Source organism: Coturnix japonica, unplaced genomic scaffold (genome assembly GCF_054131305.1).
Source record: "Coturnix japonica strain WE unplaced genomic scaffold, WE-NBRP24 Scf103, whole genome shotgun sequence".
In the NCBI taxonomy this organism is placed as follows: domain Eukaryota; kingdom Metazoa; phylum Chordata; class Aves; order Galliformes; family Phasianidae; genus Coturnix; species Coturnix japonica.
In genome coordinates, this window is record NW_028189006.1 from 272,665 (window position 1) to 300,405 (window position 27,741).

Sequence of the window (27,741 nt, forward strand, 5' to 3'; positions counted from 1 at the left end):
CATAGGACAGTGATGAAGTCCGGCCCCGAGATCGTGAAGGCCGGGCTGCGCTCGTTCTTCGAGAGCGCGTCGGAGGACATAGAGAAGATGGTGGAGAACCTGAAGCTGGGCAAGGTGACGCAGAGCCGCACGCAGGTCAAGGGGGTGGCGCAGAACATCAACTACACCACGGTGGCGCTGCTGCCCGTCCTCACCTCCCTGTTTGAGCACATCGCACAGCACCAGTTTGGGGATGATGTGATATGTGAGATATGGGGGTATGGGGGAGATGGGGGGGTATAGGGGGGGTATAGGGGGAGATGGGGGGGTATAGGGGGGGTATAGGGGGAGATGGGGGGGTATAGGGGGGGTATAGGGGGAGATGGGGGGGTATAGGGGGGGTATAGGGGGAGATGGGGGGGTATAGGGGGGGTATAGGGGGAGATGGGGGGGTATAGGGGGGCAGTGGGGATATGCCCGTCCTGACGTCCCTGTTTGAGGCACATCGCACAGCACCAGTTTGGGGACGACGTTATATGTGAGATATGGGGGGTATAGGGGGATATGGGGGGGGTATAGGGGGAGATATGGGGGGTATAAGGGGAGATATGGGGGGATATAGGGGCAATGGGGGGCAATGGGGATATGCCCGTCCTCACCTCCCTGTTTGAGCACATCGCGCAGCACCAGTTTGGGGATGACGTTATATGTGAGATATGGGGGTATGGGGGAGATGGGGAGGTATAGGGGGGGTATAGGGGGAGATGGGGAGGTATAAGGGGAGATAGGGGGGATATAAGGGAGATGGGGGGTATAAGGGGAGATGGGGGGGGTATAGGGGGAGATGGGGGGTATATGGGGGAGATGGGGAGGTATAAGGGGAGATAGGGGGGGTATAAGGGGAAATGGGGGGGTATAGGGGAAGATGGGGGAGTATGGGGGGAGATGGGGGGGTATAGGGGGAGATGGGGGATATAGGGGGAGATGGGGGGGTATAGGGGGAGATGGGGGGGTATAGGGGGAAATGGGGGGTATAGGGGGATATAGAGGCAATGGGGGCCATGGGGGATGGGGGTATATAGGGGCAATAGGGGGCAGTGGGGGGCAATAGGGGGAATGGGGGGCATGGGGATATAAGGGAGATGGGGTGCAATGGGGTCACTTTGGGTCTCTTTGGGGTCTCTTTGGGCTCACTTTGGGGTCACTGTGCTCTGTCCCGCAGTGGACGACGTGCAGGTCTCGTGTTACCGCATCCTGTGCAGCATCTACTCCCTGGGCACCACCAGGAACCCCTACGTGGAGAGGTGGGGGGGTCCTTATGGGGTCCCATATGTGGGGCGGTGGGTCCTTATGGGGTCCCATATATGGGCAGTGGGTACTTATGGGGTCCCCATGGGGTCCCATATATGGGGTGGTGGGTGCTTATGGGGTCCCATATATGGGGCGATGGTTCCTTATGGGGTCCCATATGCAGGGGGGGTCCCATATATGGGGCAGTGGTTCTTTATGGGTCCTATATGAAGGGGGGTCCCATATATGGGGCAGTGTTTCCTTATGGGTCCCCATTGCCCCCCAGGCAGCGCCCAGCATTGGGGGAGTGCCTGTCCCGGCTGGCGGCCGCGATGCCGGTGGCATTTTTGGAGCCTCAGCTCAATGAGTTCAACCCCTGCTCCGTCTACAGCACCAAATCACCCCGAGAAAGAGCCAGTGAGTGACCCCCCCACCCCATAGACCCCCCATCCCATCCCATCCCATCCCATCCCATCCCATCCCATCCCATTCCCATCCCATCCCATCCCATCCCATCCCATCCCATCCATCCATCCCATCCCATCCCATCCATCCCATCCATCCATCCCATCCATCCATCCCATCCCATCCCATCCCATCCATATCCCCATCCCATCCCCATCCCCATCCCATCCCATCCCATCCATCCCATCCCATCCCATCCCATCCCATCCCATCCCATCCCATCCCATCCCATCCCCATCCCCATCCCCATCCCCATCCCATCCCATCCCATCCCATCCATCCCATCCCATCCCATCCCCATCCCATCCCATCCCATCCCATCCCATCCCACCCCATCCCATCCCATCCCCATCCCCATCCCCATCCCGTCCCATCCCGTCCCATCCCATCCCATCCATCCCCATCCCATCCCATCCCATCCCATCCCATCCCATCCCATCCCATCCCATCCCATCCCATCCCATCCCATCCCATCCCATCCTATCCCAATCCATCCCATCCCAATCCATCCCATCCCAATCCATCCCATCCCATCCCATCCCATCCCCTTGCCCCCCATCCCATCCCATTATACCCCCCATCCCATCCCATCCCATTATACCCCCCATCCCATCCCATTATACCCCCCACCCCATCCCATCCCATTATACCCCCCATCCCATCCCATCCCATCCCATTATACCCCCCATCCCATCCCATCCCATCCCATCCCATCCCATCCCATCCCATCCCATCCCATCCCATCCCATTATACCCCCCATCCCATCCCATTATACCCCCCATCCCATCCCATTATACCCCCCATCCCATCCCATCTATAGGACCCCATCACTGGGTGCCCCCATCCCCAACCCTGTGTCCTCACATCCCCCCACCCTCGTGCCCCCCAACCCCCCCCTCCTTGTTCCCACGTCAGTCCTCGGCCTCCCGAGCCACGTTGAGGAGATGTGCCCCGACATCCCGGACCTGGACCGTCTGATGAAGGACATCGGGGGCTTGGCCGAGTCCGGTGCCCGATACACGGAGATGCCCCACGTCATCGAGGTGACCCTCCCCATGCTGTGCAATTATTTACCCCGATGGTGGGAGCGGGGTCCCGACAACTGCCCCCAGGGGCCGTGGGCCACCGCCGTCACCGGGCAGCACCTCAACGCGCTGCTGGGCAACATCCTGCGCATCGTGGTCAACAACCTGGGCATCGACGAGGCGTCCTGGATGAAACGCCTGGCGGGTGGGTTGGGGGGTCGTGGGGTATGGGGGGGGTTGAGGGGGTCTTGGTTGGGTCTGGTGGGTCCTGATGGGTTCTGATGGGTCTTGGGGTGGTGGCGGGGGGATTGAGGTGGTCTTGGTTGGGGTCTGGTGGGTCCTGATGGGTCCTGGGGTGGTGGCGGGGGGATTGAGGTGGTCTTGGTTGGGTTCTCATGGGTTCTGTTGGGTTCTGATGGGTCCTGGGGTGTCCTGGTTGGGTTCTGTTGGGTTCTGATGGGTCCTGGGGTGGTGGCGGGGGGATTGAGGTGGTCTTGGTTGGGTTCTGATGGGTTCTGATGGGTCCTGGGATGTCCTGGTTGGGTTCTGTTGGGTTCTGGTTGAGTTCTGATGGATCCTGCAGTGTCCTGGTTGGGTTCTAATGGGTTCTGATGGGTCCTGGTGTGTCCTGGTTGGGTTCTGATGGGTCCTGGGGTGGTTTTGGGGGGGTTGAGGTGGTTTTGGTTGGGTTCTGATGGGTCCTGGGGTGGTTTTGGGGGGGTTGAGGTGGTCTTGGTTGGGTTCTGATGGGTCCTGGGGTGTCCTGGTTGAGTTCTGATGGGTCCTGGGATGGCCTGGTTGGGTTCTGATGGGTTCTGGGGTTTCCTGGTTGGGTTCTGGTGGGTTCTGATGGGTCCTGGTTGTGTCTTGGTGGATCCTGGTTGGTTCCTGGTGGTTGCTGGTGGTTCTTGTTGGGTCCTGGTGGATCCCAGTTGGTTCCTGGTGGATCCTGGTGGTTCCTGCTTGAGTTCTGATGGGTCCTGGGGTGTCCCGGTTGGGTTCTGATGGGTCCTGGTGGGTCTTTATTGTGTCCTGGTGGTTCTTAGTTGGGTCCTGGTGGTTCTGGTTGGGTCCTGATGGTTCTTAGTTGTGTCCTGGTGGTTCTGGTTGGGTCCTGGTGGTTCTTAGTTGGGTCCTGGTGGTTCTGGTTGGGTCCTGGTGGTTCTTAGTTGGGTCCTGATGGTTCTTAGTTGTTTCCTGGTGGTTCTGGTTGGGTCCTGGTGGGTCCTTGTTGTGTCCTGGTGGTTCTGGTTGGGTCCTGGCAGATCCTGGTTGGGTCCCGTTTGTACCCTATTGCACCCTGCTGCTCTCGGCCCCATTGGCCCCATAGCACCCCCACCTCCACCCCACAGTGTTCGCTCAGCCCATCGTCAGCAAGGCCAAACCCGAGCTGCTGCGGACCCACTTCATCCCCACGATGGAGAAGCTGAAGAAGAGGGCGGGGAAGGTGGTGTCGGAGGAGGAGCAGCTGCGCATGGAGGCCAAGGCCGAGGCGGAGGACGCGGAGCTGCTGATCCGCGACGAGTTCTCCGTGCTCTGCCGCGACCTGTACGCGCTCTACCCGCTGCTCATCCGCTACGTCGACAACAGCCGGTCAGTGCGGGGAGCACAGGGGGTCGGGGGGTTGGCTATGGGGCTGATGGTGGCCATGGGGTGTCTATGGGACTGATGGTGGCCATGGGGTGTCTATGGGGCTGATGGTGGCCATGGGGTGTCTATGGGGCTGTGGGGGTGTCTATGGGGGTGTGGGGGTGTGGGGATGTCTATGGGGCTGTGGGGGGAGCTGTGGGGGTGTCTATGGGGCTGTGGGGGGAGCTCTGGGGGTGTCTATGGGGCTGTGGGGGGAGCTGTGGGGGTGTCTATGGGGCTGTGGGGCTGATGGTGACCATAGGATGTCTATGGGGCTGTGGGGGGAGCTGTGGGGCTGTGGGGGTGTCTATGGGGCTGATGGTGGCCATGGGGTGTCTATGGGGCTGATGGTGGCCATGGGATGTCTATGGGGCTGATGGTGGCCATGGGGTGTCTATGGGGCTGATGGTGGCCATGGGGTGTCTATGGGGCTGATGGTGGCCATGGGATGTCTATGGGGCTGATGGTGGCCATGGGGTGTCTATGGGGCTGATGGTGGCCATGGGGTGTCTATGGGGCTGATGGTGGCCATGGGGTGTCTATGGGGCTGATGGTGGCCATGGGGTGTCTATGGGGCTGATGGTGGCCATGGGATGTCTATGGGGCTGATGGTGGCCATGGGGTGTCTATGGGGCTGATGGTGGCCATGGGGTGTCTATGGGGCTGTGGGAGTGTGGGGATGTCAGTGGAGATGTGGGATGTCTATGGGGCTGTGGGGGTGTCTGTGGGGCTGTGGGGGTGTCTATGGGGCTGTGGGGGGAGCTGTGGGGCTGTGGGGGGAGCTGTGGGGATGTGGTGGTGTCTGTGGGGCTGTGGGGATGTGGGGGTGTCTATGGGGCTGATGGTGACCGTGGGATGTCTGTGGGGCTGTGGGGGTGTCTATGGGGCTGTGGGGGGAGCTGTGGGGATGGGGGGTTGTCTATGGGGCTGTGGGGGTGTGGGGATGTCTATGGGGCTGATAGTGACCATGGGACACCAATAGGACACCAATAGGGCTGTGGAGACATCAATGGGGCCATGTGGACATCAATGGGGCTGACGGTGACCATGGGGGTGTCAGTGGGGCTGTGGGGACATCAATGGGGCTGTGGGGGGGATCATTGGGGCTGGTGGTGGCCATGGGACATCAATGGGGCCGTGGGGACATCAGTGGGGTGACGGTGTCTGTGGGTCCAGGGCCAAGTGGCTGACGGAGCCCAACGCGGACGCGGAGGAGCTGTTCCGGATGGTGGGAGAGGTCTTCATCTATTGGTCCAAATCACACGTGAGTGGCGGGGGGATGGTATGGGGGGGGGGTATATGGGGTCAATAGGGTCAGTGGGGTCAATGGGGGTTGATGGGGTCAGTGGGGACAATGGGGTCAGTGGGTTCAATAGGTTCAATGGGGCTCAATGGGGTCAGTGTGGTCAGTGGGGTCCATGGGGTCAATGGGATCAGTGGGTTCAATGGGGTCAGTGGGTTCAGTGTGATCAGTGGGGTCAGTGGGTTCAGTGGGGTCAATGGAGGTTGATGGGGGTCGATGGGTCCAGTGGAGTCCATGGGGTCAGTGGGGTCATTGGGATCAATGGGGTCATTGGGATCAATGGGATCAGTGGGGCTCAGTGGGGTCCACGGGATCAATGGGGTCATTGGGCTCAATGGGGTCAATGGGCTCAATGGGGTCATTGGGCTCAATGGACTCAATGGGGTCATTGGGATCAATGGGATCAATGGGATCAATGGGGTCATTGGGATCAATGGGATCAATGGGATCAATGGGATCAATGGGGTCATTGGGATCAATGGGGTCCCTGTGGTCACTTTCCCGTCCCCCCCTGCAGAACTTTAAGCGCGAGGAGCAGAACTTTGTGGTGCAGAACGAGATCAACAACATGTCCTTCCTGACGGCCGACAGCAAGAGCAAGATGGCCAAGGTGCGCCCCAAAACCACCCAAAACCGCCCCAAAATCACCCCAAATCCACCCCAAAACTGCCCCCAAATCACCCCTGACCCACCTGAGACCCTACAGTGCCCCAAACTCACCCAAACCAGCCCCAGAACAGCCCCAAATCCACCCCAAAACCCCCCAAACTCACCCCAAACCCACCTGAGATCCCACAGCGCCCCAAATCCACCCTAAATCCACCCCAAATCCCACCCTAAAACCCACCTGGTGCCCATTAACCCCTCAACTACCCCAAACCCCACCCAGTGTCCCTATATCCCACTCCAACCCCCCCCCCCTGGAGCCCCCAAATCCCATCCCATGTCCCTATATCCCACCCCAAATCCCACCTGGTGCCCCCAAGTCCCACCCAGTGTCCCTATATCCCACCCCAAATCCCACCTGGTGCCCCCAAATCCCATCCCATGTCCCTATATCCCACCCCAATACCCACCTGTTGCCCCCAAATCCCACCCAGTGTCCCCATAATCCCATCCTATGTCCCTATATCCCACCCCAAATCCCATCCCATGTCCCTATATCCCACCCTAAATCCCACTTGGTGCCCCCAAATCCCACCCAGTGTCCCTATATCCCACCCCAAAACCCTCCTGGTGCCCATTAACCCCTCAACTATCCCAAACCCCACCTGGAACCCCCAAATCCCATCCCATGTCCCTATATCCCATCCCAGTACCTACCTGGTGCCCCCAAATCCCACCCAGCGTCCCTATATCCCACCCCAAACCCCACCTGGTGCCCCCAAATCCCATCCCATGTCCCTATATCCCACCCCAATACCCACCTGGTGCCCCCAAATCCCACCCAGTGTCCCCATAATCCCATCCCATGTCCCTATATCCCACCCCAAATCCCATCCCATGTCCCTATATCCCACCCCAAACCCCACCTGGAACCCCCAAATCCCACCCAGTGTCCCCATAATCCCATCCTATGTCCCTATATCCCACCCCAAATCCCATCCCATGTCCCTATATCCCACCCCAACCCCCCCTGCTTCCAACCCCAACCCACCCCATACCCCAGCCCCCCAACCCTCCCCTCCCGCCCCACTGCTCCCCCCCCAACCTGCCCCATCCCATTATCCCCATGGCGTCCCCTATATCCTCCTGGTGTCCCCTCGTCCCTATTGACCCCATAACTTAACACTGTCTCTTCTCTCCTGCCCTTCGCTGTGGGTTCTGTCATCAGTCCGGAGATGGCCAGGTTAGCAGGGTCACACTATGGGGGCACACACTGGGACCCCAAAGACCCCATAGATCCAGCCCTATGGGGTCGCCTCAACCCCTATGAGACCCCATAGATCCAGCCCTGTGGGGTCGCCTCAACCAGGCCCTATGGGACCCCATAGATCCAGCCCTGTGGGGTCACCTCAGCCCCTATGGGGACCCCACAGCCCCATAGCTTTGGGGTTATGGCCCCTCTGACCCCATAGCATTGGGGTGGGGGTCTCAATGTGGGGTTCCTCCCCATTGCTGTCCTCATTGCTGTCACCCTATGGCTGTAGGATCAGGGTCTTGGCCCCGAGGTGTCCCCATGCTGTGGGGCTGATGTCCCCCCATATTGGCTCTGCTGTCCCCCCATTGGCTCAGATCTCCCCCAGCCGTCCCCCCATTGGCTCTCATATCCCCCTGCTGTCCCCCCATTGGCTGTGCTCTGCCCCCATTGGCTCTGCCATCCTCCCGCTGTCCCCCCATTGGCTCTGATATCCCCCCACTCTTCCCCCATTGGCTCTGCTGTCCCCATGCTCTCCCCTCATTGGCTCTGCTGTCCCCATGCTCTCCTCCCATTGGCTGTGCTCTCCCCCTGCTCTGCCCCCATTGGTTCTGCTCTCCCCCTGCCATCCCCCCATTGGCTCAGATCCCCCCATGCTCTCCCCCCATTGGCTGTGCTCTCCCCCCATTGGCTGTGCTCTCCCTGTGCTCTCCCCCCATTGGCTCTCATATCCCCCTGCCGTCCCCCCATTGGCTCAGATCCCCCCGTGCTGTTCCCCCATTGGCTCAGATTCCTCCATGCTCTCCCCCCATTGGCTGTGCTCTCCCCGTGCTCTCCCCCCATTGGCTCTGCTCTCTCCCAGCTGTCTCCCCATTGGCTGTGCTCTCCCCGTTCTCTCCCCCCATTGGCTGTTTCTCCCCCATTATCAGGGTGGGGGCTCGGAGCAGGAGCGCACCAAGAAGAAGCGCCGCGGTGACCGTTACTCGGTGCACACGTCACTGATCGTGGCCACCCTGAAGAAGATGCTGCCCATCGGCCTCAACATGTGCAGCCCCAGCGACCAGGAGCTCATCGCGCTGGCCAAGAGCCGATACGCCATGGTGGGGCATATAGGGATATATGGGATATATAGGATATATAGGGACATATAGGGACCTATGGGACATATAGGGACCTATGGGGCTGCCCTCCATCCCAATGCATGTGAGCGCCCACCGACCAGGAGCTCATCGCGCTGGCCAAGAGCCGATACGCCATGGTGGGGCAATATAGGACATATAGGGGCATATAGGGGTATATGGGATATATAGGGGCATATGGGGACCTATGGGATATATAGGGACCTATGGGGCTGCCCATCGGCCTCAACATGTGCGCGCCCACCGACCAGGAGCTCATCGCGCTGGCCAAGAGCCGATACGCCATGGTGGGACATATAGGGATATATAGGGACATATAGGGATATATGGGATATATAGGGGCATATGGGATATATAGGGACCTATGGGGCTGCCCTCCATCCCAATGCATGTGCGCGCCCACCGACCAGGAGCTCATCGCGCTCGCCAAGAGCCGCTACGCCATGGTGGGGCGTATAGGGATATATGGGGACATATGGGGGCATATAGGGACATATGGGGGCATATAGGGGCATATGGGGGTATATGGGACATATAGGGGCATATGGGGACATATAGGGACCTATGGGGGCACATAGCAGTGGGGCGGCCATTGAGTTGCTCTGTCCCCTTTCTCCCCATAGAAGGACACTGACGAGGAGGTTCGGGAGTGCCTGAATAACAACCTGCACCTGCAGGGCAAGGTGAGGGGGGGCAGCAATGGGACCCCAATGGGACCCCAATGGGACCCCAAGGTGTCCCCTAATGTATCCCAATGAGTCCCCAGATCCTTAACACCCTGATAACCCCCCCATTGACCCCATAACCCCCCCCGACCCCATAACCCCCCTGACCCCATAACCCCCCCATTGACCCCATAACCCCCCTCAATCCCATAACCACCCCCGACCCCATAACCCCCCCATTGACCCCATAACCCCCCTGACCCCATAACCCCCCCCAACCCCATAACCCCCCTGACCCCATAACCCCCCCATTGACCCCATAACTGCCCCCATAGTGTGAGAACTCGTCGTCCATGCGTTGGCAGCTGATAACACCCCTGATCCCATAACCCCCCTGACCCCGTAACCCCCCTGACCCCATAACCACCCCCCCAACCCCATAACCCCCCCCAGCCCCATAACCCCCCCTTTGACCCCATAACTCCCCCCATAGTGTGAGAACTCGTCGTCCATGTGCTGGCAGCTGATAACACCCCCAACCCCATAACCCCCCTGACCCCATAACCACCCCCCCCCCCATAACCCCCCTGACCCCATAACCACCCCCCCCACCCCATAACCCCCCCATAACCCCCCCCATTGACCCCATAACTGCCCCCATAGTGTGAGAACTCGTCGTCCATGCGCTGGCAGCTGGCTCTGTACCGGGCAATGGCCGGACGGGCCGAGGACTCGGACAGCCCCGAAAAGATCGTCAGGAGGGTCCAGGAGGTGTCGGCTGTGCTCTATCACCTGGAGCAGGTGGGGGGCCATGGGGGGGTGAGGATATGGGGGATTGAGGGGTTCTGGGGGGGATTGAGGGGTCCTGGGGGGGATTGAGGGGGATTGAGGTGGGATATGGGGGGATTGAGGGGTCCTGGGGGGGATGTATGGGGGGTTGAGGGGCAATTGAGGGGTCCTGGGGGAGGATAGGAGGGATTGAGGGGTCCTGGGGGGAAGATATGGGGGGTTTGGGGGGAGATTGAGGGGTCCTGGCGGGGATTGAGGGTCCTGGGGGGGGATAAGGGGGATTGAGGGCTCCTGAGGGGGGATGTATGAGGGGCTGGGGGGCAATTGTGAGGGGTCCTGGGGGGGGGATGTATGGGGGGTTTGGGGGGAGATTGAGGGGTCCTGGCGGGGATTGAGGGTCCTGGGGGGAATATATGGGGGGGCTGGGGGGGGATTGAGGGGTCCTGGGGGATGATGGGAGGGATATATGGGGGTGATGGTGGGGATTGAGGGGTCCTGGGGGGATGTATGGGGGGTTGGGGGGCATGGAGGGGAATGGGGGGGATTGAGGGGTCCTTGGGGGGTCCCTGGGGTTCCCTTTAGGTGTGACCCCATTGCCTTCCCCCCCATAAGACGGAGCACCCCTACAAGTCCAAGAAGGCCGTGTGGCACAAGCTGCTGTCCAAGCAGCGGCGCCGAGCCGTGGTCGCCTGCTTCAGGATGACGCCATTATACAACCTGCCCAGGTGGGGCTGGGGGCAAAGGGGGCTGGGGGGGAACTGGGATCTGACTGGGATCCAACAACTGGGATCCAACAACTGGGATCCAACAACTGGGATCCAACTGGGGGGAACTGAGAGTAACTGGGATCTATCTGGGATCTATCTGGGATCCAACTGGGATCCAACTGGGATCTATCTGGGACCTATCTGGGATCCAACTGGGATCCAACTGGGATCCGACTGGGATCCAACTGGGATCTAACTGGGATCCAACTGGGATCCAACTGGGATCTATCTGGGATCCAACTGAGATCCAACCGGGATCCGACTGGGATCCAACCGGGATCCAACCGGGATCCAACTGGGATCCAACTGGGATCTATCTGGGATCTAACTGGGATTCAACTGGGATCTAACTGGGATCCAACCGGGATCCAACCGGGATCCAACCGGGATCCGACTGGGATCCAACTGGGATCCGACTGGGATCCGACTGGGATCCGACTGGGATCTAACTGGCATCCAACTGGGATCCAACTGGGATCCAACTGGCATCCAACTGGGATCCAACAGGGATCCAACCGGGATCCAACCAGGATCTAACCGGGATCCAACTGGGATCCAACCGGGATCCAACTGGGATCCAACTGGGATCTAACTGGGATCCAACCAGGATCTAACTGGGATCCAACTGAGATCCAACTGGGATCCAACTGGGATCTATCTGGGATCCAACTGGGATCCAACCGGGATCCAACCGGGATCCAACTGGGATCCGACTGGGATCCAACTGGGATCTAACTGGGATCTAACTGGGATCCAACCGGGATCCAACTGGGATCTAACTGGGATCTAACTGGGATCCAACCGGGATCCAACTGGGATCTAACTGGGATCTATCTGGGATCCAACTGGGATCCAACTGGGATCCAACTGGGATCCAACCGGGATCTAACTGGGATCCAACTGGGATCCAACTGGGATCAAACCGGGATCCAACTGGGATCCAACTGAGATCCAATTGGGATCCAATTGGGATCCAACCGGGATCCAACCAGGATCCAACCGGGATCTATCTGGGATCCAACTGGGATCCAACTGGGATCCAACCGGGATCTATCTGGGATTCAACTGGGATCCAATTGGGATCTAACTGGAATCCAACTGGGATCCAACCGGGATCCAACTGGGATCCAACCGGGATCTAACTGGGATCCAACCGGGATCCAACCGAGATCCAACTGGGATCTATCTGGGATCTAACTGGGATCCAGCTGGGATCCAACCGGGATCCAACTGGGATCCAACTGGGATCCGACTGGGATCTAACCGGGATCCAACTGGGATCCAACTGGGATCCAACCGGGATCCAACCGGGATCCAACCGGGATCTAACTGGGATCCAACCGGGATCCAACCAGGATCCAACCGGGATCTAACTGGGATCTAACTGGGATCCAACTGGGATCTAACTGGGTCCCCCCCTTTAAGGCACCGTGCGTGCAATATGTTCCTGGAGGCCTACAAGCTGCAGTGGCTGGTGACGGAGGAGCATCCCTTTGAGGACCGCATGATCGACGACCTGGCGGTGGGTGTGGGGCTGCCCCATAGGGCTGGGGGGGGTCTTATGAGTTGGGGGGGGGTCTATAGGGTCGGCCCAATGTTGAGGTGTGGGCCCCATAGAAATCGGGGGAGGAGGAAGAGGAGGAGGAGGAGGAGAAGGACAAGAAGCCGGACCCGCTGCATCAGCTCATCCTGCACTTCAGCCGCACCGCGCTGACCGAGAAGAGGTGGGACCCCCACCCCAATTAAAAGGGGGGGAGACCCGGCACAGTGTGGGACCCCCACCCCATTGTGGGACCCCCACCCAAATTAAAAGGGGGGGACACCCAGCCCAGTATGGAACCCCCACCCCATTGTAGGGACCCCCCATCCCAATGTGGGACCCCCACCCCATCGTGGGACACCACCCCATTGTGGGACCCCCATCCTAGAGTGGGACCCCCACCCCGTCTTTACAACCCCCACCCCACCATGGGACCCCCCACCCCATTGTAGGGACCCCCACCCCAATGTGGGACCCCCACCCCATCATGGGACACCCATCCCTTTGTGGGACCCCACCCCATTATAGGGACCCCCAACCCTTTATGGAACCCCACCCCATTGTGGGACCACAATCCCAGTGTGGGACCCCCACCCCATTATAGGGACCCCACCCCATTGTGTGACCCCTACCCCCAGAGAAAAAGGGGGGGGGGGTTGGGGGGGGGGGTGTGACCCCCAAGTGGGGGTCTGCCCCACTGAGCCCACCCTGCTTCTGCCCCACAGCAAGTTGGAGAAGGACCACCTGTACATGGCGTATGCGGGGATTATGGCCAAGGTGGGACCCCCACCCCATTGTGGGACCCCCACCCCATCGTGGGACCCCATTGTTGGACCCCTACCCCATCATGGGACCCCTACCCCACTGTGGGACCCCCACCCCATTGTGGGACCCCCACCCCATTGTGCCCCTCCCCACAGAGCTGTCACATTGAAGAAGAAGAAGCAGAAGAGAAGGAGGAGGAGAAGGAGGAGGAGGACCCGGAGGATTCATTTGAGGTGGGTGGGGGTCCCACAATGGGGGTCCCATGATGGGGTGTAGGGGGGGGGTCTCTCTGCCCCACAGCCCCCCCCCCCCACATTGTGCCCCCTTAGGAGAAGGAGATGGAGAAGCAGAAGCTGCTGTACCAGCAGTCCAGGCTGCACAACAGGGGAGCAGCTGAGATGGTGCTGCAGATGATCAGCGCCTGTAAAGGTGGGGAGGGGTCCCGGGGGGGGGGGTCCTAAAATGAGGGGACCTTTGGGGGATGGGGGGGGGACAAATAGGGAGTCCAGGTAAAGTGGGGGTCTGGGGGCACACAAAGTGGGGGTCTGCGGGCACATATGGGGGTCTGGGGTGCACATTGGGGGTCTAGGATTATATATGGGGGTCTTGGGGCACTTATGGGGGTCTGGAGGTACCCAAAGTGGGGGTCTGGGGGCACAAAAGGGGGGTCTGGGGTCACATATAAGGGTCTGGGGTGCACATATGGGGGTCTGGGGTGCACATTGGGGGTCTAGGATTATATATGGGGGTCTAGGGTCACATATGGGGGTCTGGGGGTACCCAAAGTGGGGGTCTGGGGGCACAAAAGGGGGGTCTGGGGGTGCCCACGGGGGTCTGGGGGTGAATATTGGGGTCTAGGGGTGCCAGTGGGGGTCTGGGGGCACATATGGGGGTCTGGGGGCACATATGGGGGTCTGGGGGTGCACATCGGGGGTCTAGGGTTACATATGGGGGTCTTGGGGCACTTATGGGGGTGCCCATGGGGGTCTGGGGATGCACATTGGGGTCTGGGGTCACATATGTGGGTCTGGGGTCCCTTATGTGGGTCTGGGGTCCCCTATGGGGTCTGTGGGGCAGCCCTGCTGACTGTGTTCCCTATAGGGGAGCGGGGGGAGATGGTTTCGTCCACGCTGAAGTTGGGGATCTCCATCCTCAATGGGGGCAACGCCGACGTGCAGCAGGTGGGTAACATGGGGTGTCTATGGGGTGTCCATAGGGTGTCCATAGGGTGTCTATAGGGTGTCTATAGGGTGTCCATAGGGTGCCTATAGGGTGTCTATAGGGTGTCTATAGGGTGCCTATAGGGTGTCTATAGGGTGTCCATAGGGTGTCCATAGGGTGTCTATAGGGTGTCCATAGGGTGTCTATAGGGTGTCTATAGGGTGTCTATGGGGTGTCTATGGGGTGTCCATAGGGTGTCCATAGGGTGCCTATAGGTTGCCTATAGGGTGCCTATAGGGTGCCTATAGGGTGTCTGTAGGGTGTCTATAGGGTGCCTATAGGGTGTCCATAGGGTGTCCATAGGGTGCCTGTAGGGTGTCTGTAGGGTGTCTATAGGGTGCCTATAGGGTGTCCATAGGGTGTCCATAGGGTGCCTATAGGGTGTCCATAGGGTGCCTATAGGGTGCCTATAGGGTGTCCATAGGGTGTCCATAGGGTGTCCATAGGGTGTCCATAGGGTGCCTATAGGGTGCCTATAGGGTGTCTATAGGGTGTCCATAGGGTGTCCATAGGGTGTCCATAGGGTGTCTATAGGGTGCCTATAGGGTGTCCATAGGGTGTCCATAGGGTGCCTATAGGGTGTCTATAGGGTGTCCATAGGGTGCCTATAGGGTGCCTATAGGGTGTCCATAGGGTGCCTATAGGGTGCCTATAGGGTGCCTATAGGGTGTCCATAGGGTGTCCATAGGGTGTCTATAGGGTGTCTGTAGGGTGTCCATAGGGTGTCTATAGGGTGTCCATACGGTGTCCATAGGGTGTCTATAGGGTGTCCATAGGGTGTCCATAGGGTGTCCATAGGGTGTCCATAGGGTGCCTATAGGGTGTCCATAGGGTGTCCATAGGGTGCCTATAGGGTGTCCATAGGGTGCCTATAGGGTGCCTATAGGGTGTCCATAGGGTGTCCATAGGGTGTCCATAGGGTGCCTATAGGGTGCCTATAGGGTGTCTATAGGGTGTCCATAGGGTGTCCATAGGGTGTCCATAGGGTGTCTATAGGGTGCCTATAGGGTGCCTATAGGGTGTCCATAGGGTGTCCATAGGGTGCCTATAGGGTGTCTATAGGGTGTCCATAGGGTGTCCATAGGGTGTCTATAGGGTGTCTGTAGGGTGTCCATAGGGTGTCTATAGGGTGCCTATAGGGTGTCCATACGGTGTCCATAGGGTGTCTATAGGGTGCCTATAGGGTGTCCATACGGTGTCCATAGGGTGTCTATAGGGTGTCCATAGGGTGTCCATAGGGTGCCTATAGGGTGTCCATAGGGTGTCTATAGGGTGCCTATAGGGTGTCCATAGGGTGTCTATAGGGTGTCCATAGGGTGTCCATAGGGTGCCTATAGGGTGTCCATAGGGTGTCCATAGGGTGCCTATAGGGTGCCTATAGGGTGTCCATAGGGTGCCTATAGGGTGTCTATAGGGTGTCTATAGGTTGCCTATAGGGTGCCTATAGGGTGTCCATAGGGTGTCTATAGGGTGTCTATAGGGTGTCCATAGGGTGCCTATAGGTTGTCTATAGGGTGTCTATAGGGTGTCCATAGGGTGCCTATAGGGTGCCTATAGGGTGTCCGTCTGTCCATCCCCTGCAGAAGATGCTGGATTATCTGAAGGAGAAACGCGAGGTCGGCTTCTTCCAGAGCGTGCAGGCGCTGATGCAGACCTGCAGGTGGGGGGGGATGGGGGTCCCAATGGGGTGGGGGTCCCATTAGGGTGGGGGTCCCATTGGGGTTTGGGGTTCCATTGGGCTGTGGGGGGTCTCATTGGGGTTGGAATCCCATTGGGGTTTAGGCGTCCCATTGGGGTTGGGATCTTGTTGGGGTTTGGGGGTCCCATTGGGGTGGGGGGCGTTCCATTGGGGTGAGTGTCCCACTGAGGTTGGGGGGTCCCGGTGGGGGTTTTATTGTGGTGGAGGGTCCCATTTGGGTTTGGAGTCCCATTGGGGCCTCATTGGGGTGGGGGTCCCATAGTGTTTGGGGTCCCATTGGAGTTTATGGGTCCCATTATGGCGGGGGTCCCATTATGGTGGGGGTCCCATTATGGTTGGGGTCCCATTATAGTTGGGGTCTCACTATGGTGGGGTCCCATTATGATTGGGGTCTCATTATGGTTATGGGTCTCATTATGGTGGGGGTCCCATAGTATTTGGGGTCCCATTATAATTGGGGTCTCATTATGGTGGAGGTCTCATTATGGTGGGGGTCTCATGGTGGGGGTCTCATGGTTGGGGTCCCATTATGGTTGTGGTCCCATAGTGTTTGGGGTCCCATTATGGTTGGGGTCTCATTATGGTTGTGGTCCCATAGTGGTTGGGGTCCCATTATGATTGGGGTCTCATTATGGTTGGGGTCCCATAGTGGTTATGGGTCTCATTATGGTGGGGGTCCCATAGTGGTTGGGGTCCCATTATAGTTATGGGTCCCATTATGGTGGGGGTCTCATTATGGTTGGGGTCCCATATTGGTTATGGGTCCCATTATGGTGGGGGTCCCATTATGGTGGGGGTCTCATTATGGTTATGGGTCCCATTATGGTGGGGGTCTCATGGTTGGGGTCTCATTATGGTGGGGGTCTCATGGTGGGGGTCTCATGGTGGGGGTCTCATTATGATTGGGGTCTCATTATGGTTGGGGTCCCATTATAATTGGGGTCTCATTATGGTGGGGGTCTCATTATGGTGGGGGTCTCATGGTGGGGGTCTCATTATGATTGGGGTCTCATTATGGTGGGGGTCCCATTATGGTTGGGGTCCCATTATGGTGGGGGTCTCGTGGTTGGGATCCCATTATAGTTGGGGTCCCGTAGTGGTTGGGATCCCATTATGGTGGGGGTCTCATTATGATTGGGGTCTCATTATGGTTATGGGTCTCATTATGGTGGGGGTCTCATGGTTGGGGTCTCATTATGGTTGGGGTCCCATTATGGTTGGGGTCCCATTATGGTTGGGGTCCCATAGTGTTTGGGGCCCCATTATGGTGGGGGTCTCATGGTGGGGGTCTCATGGTTGGGGTCCCCCTGACCCCTTTATCCCCCCCCCATTTCAGCGTGCTGGACCTGAACGCGTTTGAGCGGCAGAACAAGGCCGAGGGGCTGGGGATGGTGACGGAGGAGGGGACCAGTGAGTGGGGGGGGGGGGGCGGCACCGGGACCCCCACAGTGGGACGGGGATGGAGGGGGGGGGGTGGGGGGTCCCACTGCACTGCGCCCCCCCCCCAAACCCCATCCCCATCTGTTCAATGTGCTGCTGGACATAAAGACCCCAGAACCCCCCCGGACCCTAAAACCACCCCCAACCCTAATGAATATCCCCCTGACCCTAATAAACCCCCCTCCTGAACCCTAAGACCCCCCCGACCCTAATACCCCCCGACCCTAATTAATGCCCCCCCTGACCCTAAGACCCCCGTTACCCTAAATCCCCCCCTGACCCTAATAAATCCCCCCCTGACCCTAATACTCCCCTGACCCTAATTAATACCCCCCCTGACCCTAAATAACTCCCCCAACCCTAATACCCCCCTGACCCTAATACCCCCCCAACCCTATTAATGCCCCCCCTGACCCTAAGACCCCCGTTACCCTAAATCCCCCCACAACCCTAATAAATACCCCCCAAACCCTAATACTCCCCTGACCCTACTACCCCCCAACCCTAAATACCCCCCCAACCCTAAATCCCCCCCGACCCCAAATCCCCCCCTGACCCTAAATCCCCCCTGACCCTAAATCCCCCCCGACCCTAAATCCCCCTGACCCTAAACACCCCCCCTGACCTTATATCCCCCCATTGACCCTAAATCCCCCTGACCCTAAATCCCCTGACCCTAAATCCCCCCCCTGACCCTAAATCCCCCTGACCCTAAATCCCCCTGACCCTAAATCCCCTCTGACCCTAAATCCCCCTGACCCCAAATAACCCGCTGACCCTAAATCCCCCCCGACCCTAAATCCCCCCTGACCCTAAATCCCCCTGACCCTAAATCTCCCTGACCCTAAATCCCTCTGATCCTAAATCTCCCCTGACCCTAAATCCCCCCTGACCCTAAATCCCTCTGATCCTAAATCCCCCCTGACCCTAAATCCCCCCCAACCCAAATCCCCCCTGACCCTAAATCCCCCTGACCCTAAATCCCCCCCTGACCCTAAATCCTCCCCCTGACCCTAAATCCCCCTGACCCTAAATCCCCCCTGACCCTAAATCCCCCTGACCCTAAATCCCCCCTGACCCTAAATCCCCCCTGACCCTAAATCCCCCCCTGACCCTAAATCCCCCCTGACCCTAAATCCCCCCTGACCCTAAATAACCCCCTGACCCTAAATCCCCCCTGACCCTAAATCCCCCCCTGACCCTAAATCCCCCCTGACCCTAAATCCCCCCTGACCCTAAATCCTCCCCCTGACCCTAAATCCCCCTGACCCTAAATCCCCCCTGACCCTAAATCCCCCCTGACCCTAAATCCCCCCCTGACCCTAAATAACCCCCCTGACCCCAAATCCCCCCTGACCCCAAATCCCCCCTGACCCTAAATCCCCCCTGACCCTAAATAACCCCCTGACCCTAAATCCCCCCCTGACCCTAAATAACCCCCCTGACCCTAAATCCCCCCTGACCCTAAATCCCCCCACAACCCTAAATCCCCCCCTGACCCTAAATAACCCCCCTGACCCTAAATCCCCCCTGACCCTAAATCCCCCCTGACCCTAAATCCCCCCTGATCCTAAATCCCCCCTGACCCTAAATCCCCCCCCTGACCCTAAGTACCCTCCCTGACCCCAAATCCCCCCTGACCCTAAATCCCCCTGACCCTAAATCCCCCCTGACCCTAAATCCCCCTGACCCTAAATCCCCTCTGACCCTAAATCCCCTCTGACCCTAAATCCCCCTGACCCTCTGATCCTAAATCCCCCCCTGACCCTAAATCCTCCTCTGACCCTAAATCCCCCCTGATCCTAAATCCCCCCTGACCCTAAATCCCCCCTGACCCTAAATCCCCCCTGACCCTAAATCCCCCCTGACCCTAAATCCCCCTGACCCTAAATCCCCCCTGACCCTAAATCCCCCCGACCCTAAATCCCCCCTGACCCTAAATAACCCCCTGACCCTAAATCCCCTCCTGACCCTAAATCCCCCCTGACCCTAAATAACCCCCTGACCCTAAATCCCCCCCTGACCCTAAATCCCCCCTGACCCTAAATCCCCCTGACCCTAAATCCCCCTGACCCCAAATAACCCGCTGACCCCAATGCTCACCTCCTCTCTCCCCTTCTCTCCCATCCCGGTCCCGTCGGCAGTCATCAGCCGTGAGAACGGTAATTCATTACCCCATAATTGTAGGGTCTGTAGGGTCGGGGTCCTATAGGGCTGCCTTTATAGGGCCGCCTTTGTAGGGCTGAGGGGCTGTAATGGGGTCTGTAGGGCTGGAGGGTCCTAAAAGGTGGCTGTAGGGTCTGTAGGGTGTGGGGTGTTGCTACGGGGTCTGTAGGGTGTGGGGTGTTGTTATAGGGTCTGTAGGGTATGGGGTGTTGTTATAGGGTCTGTAGGGTTTAGCTATGGGGTCTGTAGGGTGTGGGGTGTTGTTATAGGGTCTGTAGGGTATGGGGTGTTGTTATAGGGTCTGTAGGGTTTAGCTATGGGGTCTGTAGGGTGTGGGGTGTTGTTATAGGGTCTGTAGGGTGTTGCTATGGGGTCTGTAGCATGTGGGGTGTTGTTATAGGGTCTGTAGGGTGCGGGGTGTTGTTATAGGGTCTGTAGGGTATGGGGTGTTGTTATAGGGTCTGTAGGGTGTGGGGTGTTGTTATAGGGTCTGTAGGGTTTTGCTATGGGGTCTGTAGGGTGTGGGGTGTTGTTATAGGGTCTGTAGGGTGTGGGGTGTTCCTATGGGGTCTGTAGGGTATGGGGTGTTGTTATAGGGTCTGTAGAGCAGGAGATATTGCTATGGGGTCTGTAGGGTATGGGGTGTTCCTATGGGGTTTGTAGGGTGTGGGGTGTTGTTATAGGGTCTGTAGGATTTGGGGTATTGTTATAGGGCCTGTAGGGTGTTACTATGGGGTCTGTAGGTTGTGGGGTATTGTTATAGGGTCTGTAGGGTGTGGGGTGTTGTTATAGGGTCTGTAGAGCAGGGGTTGTTGCTATGGGGTCTGTAGGTTATGGGGTGTTCCTATGGGGTCTGTAGGATTTGGGGTATTGTTATAGGGTCTGTAGGGTATGGGGTGTTGTTATGGGGTCTACAGGTTATGGGGTGTTGCTATGGGGTCTGTAGGATTTGGGGTATTGTTATAGGGTCTGTAGGGTATGGGGTGTTGCTATGGGGTCTGTAGGGTATGGGGTGTTTCTATGGGGTGTTGTTATGGGGTCTGTAGGGTATGGGGTGTTGTTATGGGCTCTATAGGGTGCAGGTCATTGCTGTGGGCTCTGTTATGGGGTGCCGTTATAGGGTCTGGGCTCTGTTATGGGGTGCTGTTATAGGGTCTGGGCTCTGTTATGGGGTGCTGTTATAGGGTCTGGGCTCTGTTATGGGGTGCTGTTATAGGGTCTGTGGGCTCTGTTATGGGGTGCTGTTATAGGGTCTGTGGGCTCTGTTATGGGGTGCTGTTATAGGGTCTGGGCTCTGTTATGGGGTGCTGTTATAGGGTCTGGGCTCTGTTATGGGGTGCTGTTATAGGGTCTGTGGGCTCTGTTATGGGGTGCTGTTATAGGGTCTGTGGGCTCTGTTATGGGGTGCTGTTATAGGGTCTGGGCTCTGTTATGGGGTGCTGTTATAGGGTCTGGGCTCTGTTATGGGGTGCTGTTATAGGGTCTGGGCTCTGTTATGGGGTGCTGTTATAGGGTCTGTGGGCTCTGTTATGGGGTGCCGTTATAGGGTCTGGGCTCTGTTATGGGGTGCTGTTATAGGGTCTGGGCTCTGTTATGGGGTGCTGTTATAGGGTCTGTGGGCTCTGTTATGGGGTGCCGTTATAGGGTCTGGGCTCTGTTATGGGGTGCTGTTATAGGGTCTGTGGGCTCTGTTATGGGGTGCTGTTATAGGGTCTGTGGGCTCTGTTATGGGGTGCTGTTATAGGGTCTGGGCTCTGTTATGGGGTGCTGTTATAGGGTCTGGGCTCTGTTATGGGGTGCTGTTATAGGGTCTGTGGGCTCTGTTATGGGGTGCCGTTATAGGGTCTGTGGGCTCTGTTATGGGGTGCCGTTATAGGGTCTGTGGGCTCTGTTATGGGGTGCTGTTATAGGGTCTGGGCTCTGTTATGGGGTGCTGTTATAGGGTCTGTGGGCTGTGGGTGTCCCCTGCATGTCCATCCCCTCCTGTCCCCCCCCCCCCAATTCTAACCCCGCTGCCACCCCGGGCCGTCCCTGTGCCGTCCCCATTGTGTGTCCCCATAGCGATGTGGGGCGACCCCACGGGGTGTCCCTGTGCCCCACAGCGTCACCCCATAACAGCCCCCAGTGGCCCCATGGGGCGGCCCCACATGCACACGACCCAAACCCACCCCATTGCTGCCACCTCGTCTTGTCCCCATGCCCACCCCCTATCCTTGTGTCCCCATATCCCCCCATACACCCCACATCCCCCATATCCCCCCATACACCCCATATCCCCCATATCCCCTTATCCCCCCAATACACCCCATACACCCCACATCCCCCATATCCCCCCATACACCCCATATCCCCCAATACACCCCATATCCCCCATATACCCCACACCCCCCTTATCCCCCCATATCCCCCCATACACCCAACATCCCCCCAGTACACCCCATATCCTCCATATCTCCCACATCCCCCATATCCCCCCATACACCCCATATCCCCCATATCCCCACACCCCCCTTATCCCCCCATACACCCCATATCCCCCCATATCCCCCACATCCCCTATATCCCACCATATACCCCATATCCCCCAATACACCCCATATCCCCCTACACCTCCCATACACCCCACATCCCCCATATCCCCCCATACATCCCATATCCCCCATATACCCCACACCCCCCTTATCCCCCCATATCCCCCCATACACCCCACATCCCCCATATCCCCCCATACATCCCACATCCCCCATATCCCCCATACATCCCATATCCCCCATATCCCCCCATACATCCCATATCCCCCATATCCCCCCATACATCCCATATCCCCCATATCCCCCCATACACCCCATATCCCCCATACACCCCACATCCCCCATATCCCCCCATACACCCCACATCCCCCATATCCCCCCATACACCCCACATCCCCCATATCCCCCCATACACCCCACATCCCCCATATCCCCCATACACCCCATACACCCCATATCCCCCATATACCCCCCACCCCCCTTATCCCCCCGTATCCCCCCAGGGGAGAAGGTGATGTCAGACGACGAGTTCACCCAGGATTTGTTCCGGCTGCTGCAGCTGCTTTGTGAGGGGCACAACAACGGTACGGCACCATCCTATAGGGCCTATGGGGCAGCTATGGGGCAGCTATGGGGCAGCTATGGGGCTGTAACCCCCCTGTATCCCCCTCAAAGACTTCCAGAACTACCTCCGCACGCAGACGGGCAACACCACCACCATCAACATCATCATCTGCACCGTGGATTATCTGCTGCGCCTTCAGGTGGGGCTGACCCCATAACACCCCCATAACCCCATAACCTGACCCCATAACCCCATAACAGCCCCCATAACCCCATAACAGCCCCCATAACCCCATAACAGCCCCCATAACCCCATAACCTGACCCCACAACCCCATAACACCCCCCATAACCCCCCCATAACCCCATAACCCAACCCCATAACCCCATAACCTGACCCCATAACCCATCCCCATAACCCCATAACCCCATAACCCAGCCCCATAACCCCATAACCACCCCATAACCCCATAACCCATCCCCATAACCCCATAACCATCCCATAACCCCATAACCCCATAACCCATCCCCATAACCCCATAACCCCATAACCCCACCTATAACCCCATAACCCATCCCCATAACCCCATAACCCCATAACCCATCCCCATAACCCCATAACCCCACCCATAACCCCATAACCCATCCCCATAACCCCATAACCCATCCCCATAACCACCCCATAACCCCATAACCCATCCCCATAACCCCATAACCCCATAACCCCATAACCCCATAACCCCATAACCCCATAACCCCATAACCCCATAACCCCATAACCCCATAACCCCATATAGCTGCCGTCCCGCCCCATAGGAGTCCATCAGCGATTTCTATTGGTACTACTCGGGGAAGGACGTCATTGACGAGCAGGGCAAGCGCAACTTCTCCAAGGCCATGGCCGTGGCCAAGCAGGTCTTCAACAGCCTCACCGAGTACATACAGGTCAGGGGGGGGCCTGGGGGTCCCCAATGTCCCCATATATCCCCATATGGCCCCATATATGTCCCCATATGGCCCCATATGTCCCCATATGTCCCCAATGTCCCCATATCTAGGGGACCCCAATGTCCCCAAGGTCCTTGAAGGTCCCCAATGCCATTGGATCTGTCCAAGGTCCTGAACTCATAAGGGTTCCAATGCTCCTTGTGTGTCCCTCTGTGTCTTGGGGTGTCCCCAAGGACCCCATATCCAGGGGACCCCAATGTCCCCATATCCCCCCTTATCCCCCCCATATCCCCCCATATCCCTCTATATCCCCCCATATCCCCCCCATATCCCCCCCATATCCCCATATCCCCCCATATCCCCCCTATATCCCCCCATATTCCCCCATATCCCCCCCATATCCCCCCATATCCCCCATATCCCCCTATATCCCTCCATATCCCCCCGCAACCCCCCTATATCCCCCCCATATCCCCCCATATCCCCCCATATCCCCCCATATCCCCCCCATATCCCCCCTATATCCCCCATATCCCCCCATATCCCTTCCATATCCCCCCCATATCCCCCATATCTCCCCATATACCCCCATATCCCCCCCCCATATCCCCCCCATATCAACCCCATATCCCCCCCCATATCCCCCCTATATCCCCCCTATATCCCCCCATATCCCCCCCATATTCCCCATACCCCCCCATATCCCCCCCATATCCCCCATACCCCCCCATATCCCCCCCATATCCCCCCATATCCCCCCCATATCCCCCCTATATCCCCCCCATATCCCCCCATATCCCCCCATATCCCCCCTATATCCCCCCATATCCCCCCCATATCCCCCCATATCCCCCATATCCCCCCATATCCCCCCATATCCCCCCATATCCCCTTATATCCCCCCCATATCTCCCCCATATCCCCCCATATCCCCCCATATCCCCCCATATCCCCCATATCCCATAGGGTCCCTGTACAGGGAACCAGCAGAGCTTGGCCCACAGCCGGTTGTGGGACGCCGTGGTGGGATTCCTGCACGTCTTCGCCCACATGATGAAGAAGTTGGCTCAGGTGGGTGCCTGGATTTGGGGGGGGGGTTGGATTTGGAAGGGGGGTGGGGGTTGGATTTGAGCCCCCTGCGACCCCCCCAAACCCCACACTAACCCGCTGTCCCCATAGGGGAGGGGTCCCCTGTGTTGTGTCATCCCCCCCCCCCCCCATTCTCCTTTTGACCCCCCCCCCAATTTGGGGGGCTTTGCTCTGATGGAGGTTTCCATCCCAACGCTGCCAGATGGGTCGGACACCGGGACCCCGGAACGGCGTAAGGGACCCCCCCCATCCATGCCCACCCCCCACCCAACCCCTGGTCAACCCCCCCCCCCAGTTCCTACCCCCCACCCCTCATCCCTGCCCCTGCCCCCCCCCACCCCTATCCCCCCATCCCTGCCCACTCCCCCCCATATCCCTACCCTCACCCCCCCCATCCCTACCCCCCCCAATCCTTACCCCCCCCCTCCCCCCCCAAGCTCAGCATGGCCACACTAACCCCCCCCCCAGCATTGTGCCCCCCATCCCAGCCCCCCAAACCCCCCCACCTTAGTGGTCCCAGCACCCCCAGGTCAGGAGGCACGGCCATCTTGTTTCCTTTTTGGGGGGGGGGTCTTGGTGCTGCCCCCCCAGAGCTCACTGTGCCCCCCCACCCCTTAATTCTACCCCCCCCCCCCAATAGGACTCCAGTCAGATCGGGCTGCTGAAGGAGCTGCTGGACCTGCAGAAGGACATGGTGGTGATGCTGCTGTCCCTGCTGGAGGGTGAGGACAGCGGACCCCCGGGACCCCCACCCATTATGGGGGGGGGGGGGGGTCTGACCTTACATATAATGGACCCCAGGTGACCCCTACCCATTATGGGGGGGGTCTGACCTCACATCCAATGGACCCAAGCTGACCCCCACCCATTATAGGGGAGGGGGGGGTTCTGTCCTGGCCCCCACCCATTATAAGGGGGGGGGGTTCTGCCCTTACATCCAATGGACCCCCAGCTGACCCCCACCCATTATAAGGGGGGGGTTCTTCCCTTTATATCCAATGCACCCCAGGTGACCCCCACCCATTATAAGGGGGGATTCTGCCCTGACCCCCACCCATTATAGGGGGGGTCTGACCTCATATCCAATGGACCCCCAGGACCCCCAGCTGTCCCCCCCCCACAATGGGGGTCTTCAAACACTTCCCCCCCCACAATGGGGGTCTTCAAACCCTTATACCCCCCCAGGCAATGTGGTGAACGGGACGATTGCCCGTCAGATGGTGGACATGCTGACCCCCACCCATTACATGGGGGTCTGCCCAGTGACCCCCCACCCATTATAGGGGGTCTACCCTCACATCCAATGGACCCCCAGGACCCCCCCCCCACAATGGGGGTCTTCAACCCCTTATACCCCCCATAGGGAACGTGGTGAATGGGACGATCGCCCGTCAGATGGTGGACATGCTGACCCCCACCCATTATAGGGGGTCACATCCAATGGACCCCCAGGACCCCCAGCTGTATCCCCCCCCCACAATGGGGTCTTCAACCCCTTATACCCCCCCAGGCAATGTGGTGAACGGGACGATCGCCCGTCAGATGGTGGACATGCTGACCCCCACCCATTATAGGGGGTCTAACATTACATCCAATGGACCCCCAGGACCCCCCCCCCACAACGGGGGTCTTCAAACCCTCCCCCCCCCACAATGGGGGTCTTCAACCCCTTATACCCCCCCAGGCAATGTGGTGAACGGGACGATCGCCCGTCAGATGGTGGACATGCTGACCCCCACCCATTATAGGGGCTCTAACATTACATCCAATGCCCCCCAGCTGTGTCCCCCCCACAATGGGGTCTTCAACCCCTCATACCCCCCATAGGGAACGTGGTGAACGGGACGATCGCCCGTCAGATGGTGGACATGCTGGTGGAGTCGTCCAGTAACGTCACCATGATCCTCAAGTTCTTCGACATGTTCCTGAAGCTCCGTGACATCGTCGCCTCCGACGCCTTCAGGGACTACGTCACCGACCCCAGGGGGCTCATCTCCAAGAAGGACTTCCAGAAGGTAACGGCCACCTATGGGGTTTTACTGTTCTGGCCCTATATGGGGTCTCTATAGGGTTCCCTATATGGGGTCTCTATAGGGTTCCCTATATGGGATCTCTATAGGGTTCCCTATATGGGGTCTCTATAGGGTTCCCTATATGGGGTCTCTATAGGGTTCCCTATATGGGGTCTCTATAGGGTTCCCTATATGGGATCTCTATAGGGTTCCCTATATGGGGTCTCTATAGGGTTCCCTATATGGGGTCTCTATAGGGTTCCCTATATGGGGTCTCTATAGGCTTTCCCTATATGGGGTCTCTATAGGGTTCCCTATATGGGATCTCTATAGGGTTCCCTATATGGGGTCTCTATAGGGTTTTCCTATATGGGATCTCTATAGGGTTTCCTTTCCCTATATGGGATCTCTATAGGGTTCCCTATATGGGATCTCTATAGGCTTTCCCTATATGGGGTCTCTATAGGGTTTCCCTATATGGGGTCTCTATAGGCTTTCCCTATATGGGGTCTCTATAGGGTTCCCTATATGGGGTCTCTATAGGGTTCCCTATATGGGGTCTCTATAGGGTTCCCTATATGGGATCTCTATAGGGTTCCCTATATGGGGTCTCTATAGGGTTTTTCTTTCCCTATATGGGATCTTTATAGGGTTTTCTTTCCCTATATGGGTCTCCATAGGGTTTCCCTATTCTTGCCCTATATGGAATCTCAATAGGGTTTCCCTATTGACATTCATGGGGTGATGGTTGTAGTTGGGTTGGATGTTCATGATGGTTGGGGTTGGGTTGGATGTTCATGATGGTTGTAGTTGGGTTGGATGTTCATGGGGTGATGGTTGTAGTTGGGTTGGATGTT

General features: G+C 58.1%; 1 protein-coding gene across 7 annotated transcripts; it reads left to right on the top strand.

The window, feature by feature from the left end:
- Positions 1–6: 6 nt before the first annotated feature.
- On the top strand, positions 7–26,956 carry LOC146751292 (ryanodine receptor 1-like). Of its 7 annotated transcripts, none has more exons than XM_085534880.1 (28): positions 7–244; positions 1,202–1,283; positions 1,556–1,686; positions 2,651–2,965; positions 4,113–4,353; positions 5,566–5,653; positions 6,210–6,302; positions 7,527–7,541; positions 8,480–8,650; positions 9,313–9,372; positions 10,018–10,155; positions 10,756–10,868; positions 12,336–12,432; positions 12,528–12,634; positions 13,176–13,227; positions 13,371–13,448; positions 13,545–13,644; positions 14,317–14,396; positions 16,020–16,096; positions 17,472–17,545; positions 19,720–19,737; positions 22,776–22,856; positions 22,948–23,036; positions 23,652–23,780; positions 24,750–24,854; positions 25,075–25,104; positions 25,513–25,594; positions 26,700–26,956. In XM_085534880.1, the coding sequence occupies exons 1-28, from the start codon at positions 13–15 to the stop codon at positions 26,939–26,941; spliced, it is 3,120 nt and encodes a 1,039-aa protein (XP_085391006.1). In that variant the 5' UTR covers positions 7–12; the 3' UTR covers positions 26,942–26,956. The 7 variants fall into 7 exon arrangements, with proteins under 7 accessions (XP_085391006.1, XP_085391009.1, XP_085391008.1 ...); XM_085534883.1 differs by lacking the exon at positions 26,700–26,956 and adding an exon at positions 26,058–26,170; XM_085534882.1 differs by lacking the exon at positions 19,720–19,737.
- The last annotated feature ends 785 nt before the right edge of the window (positions 26,957–27,741 follow it).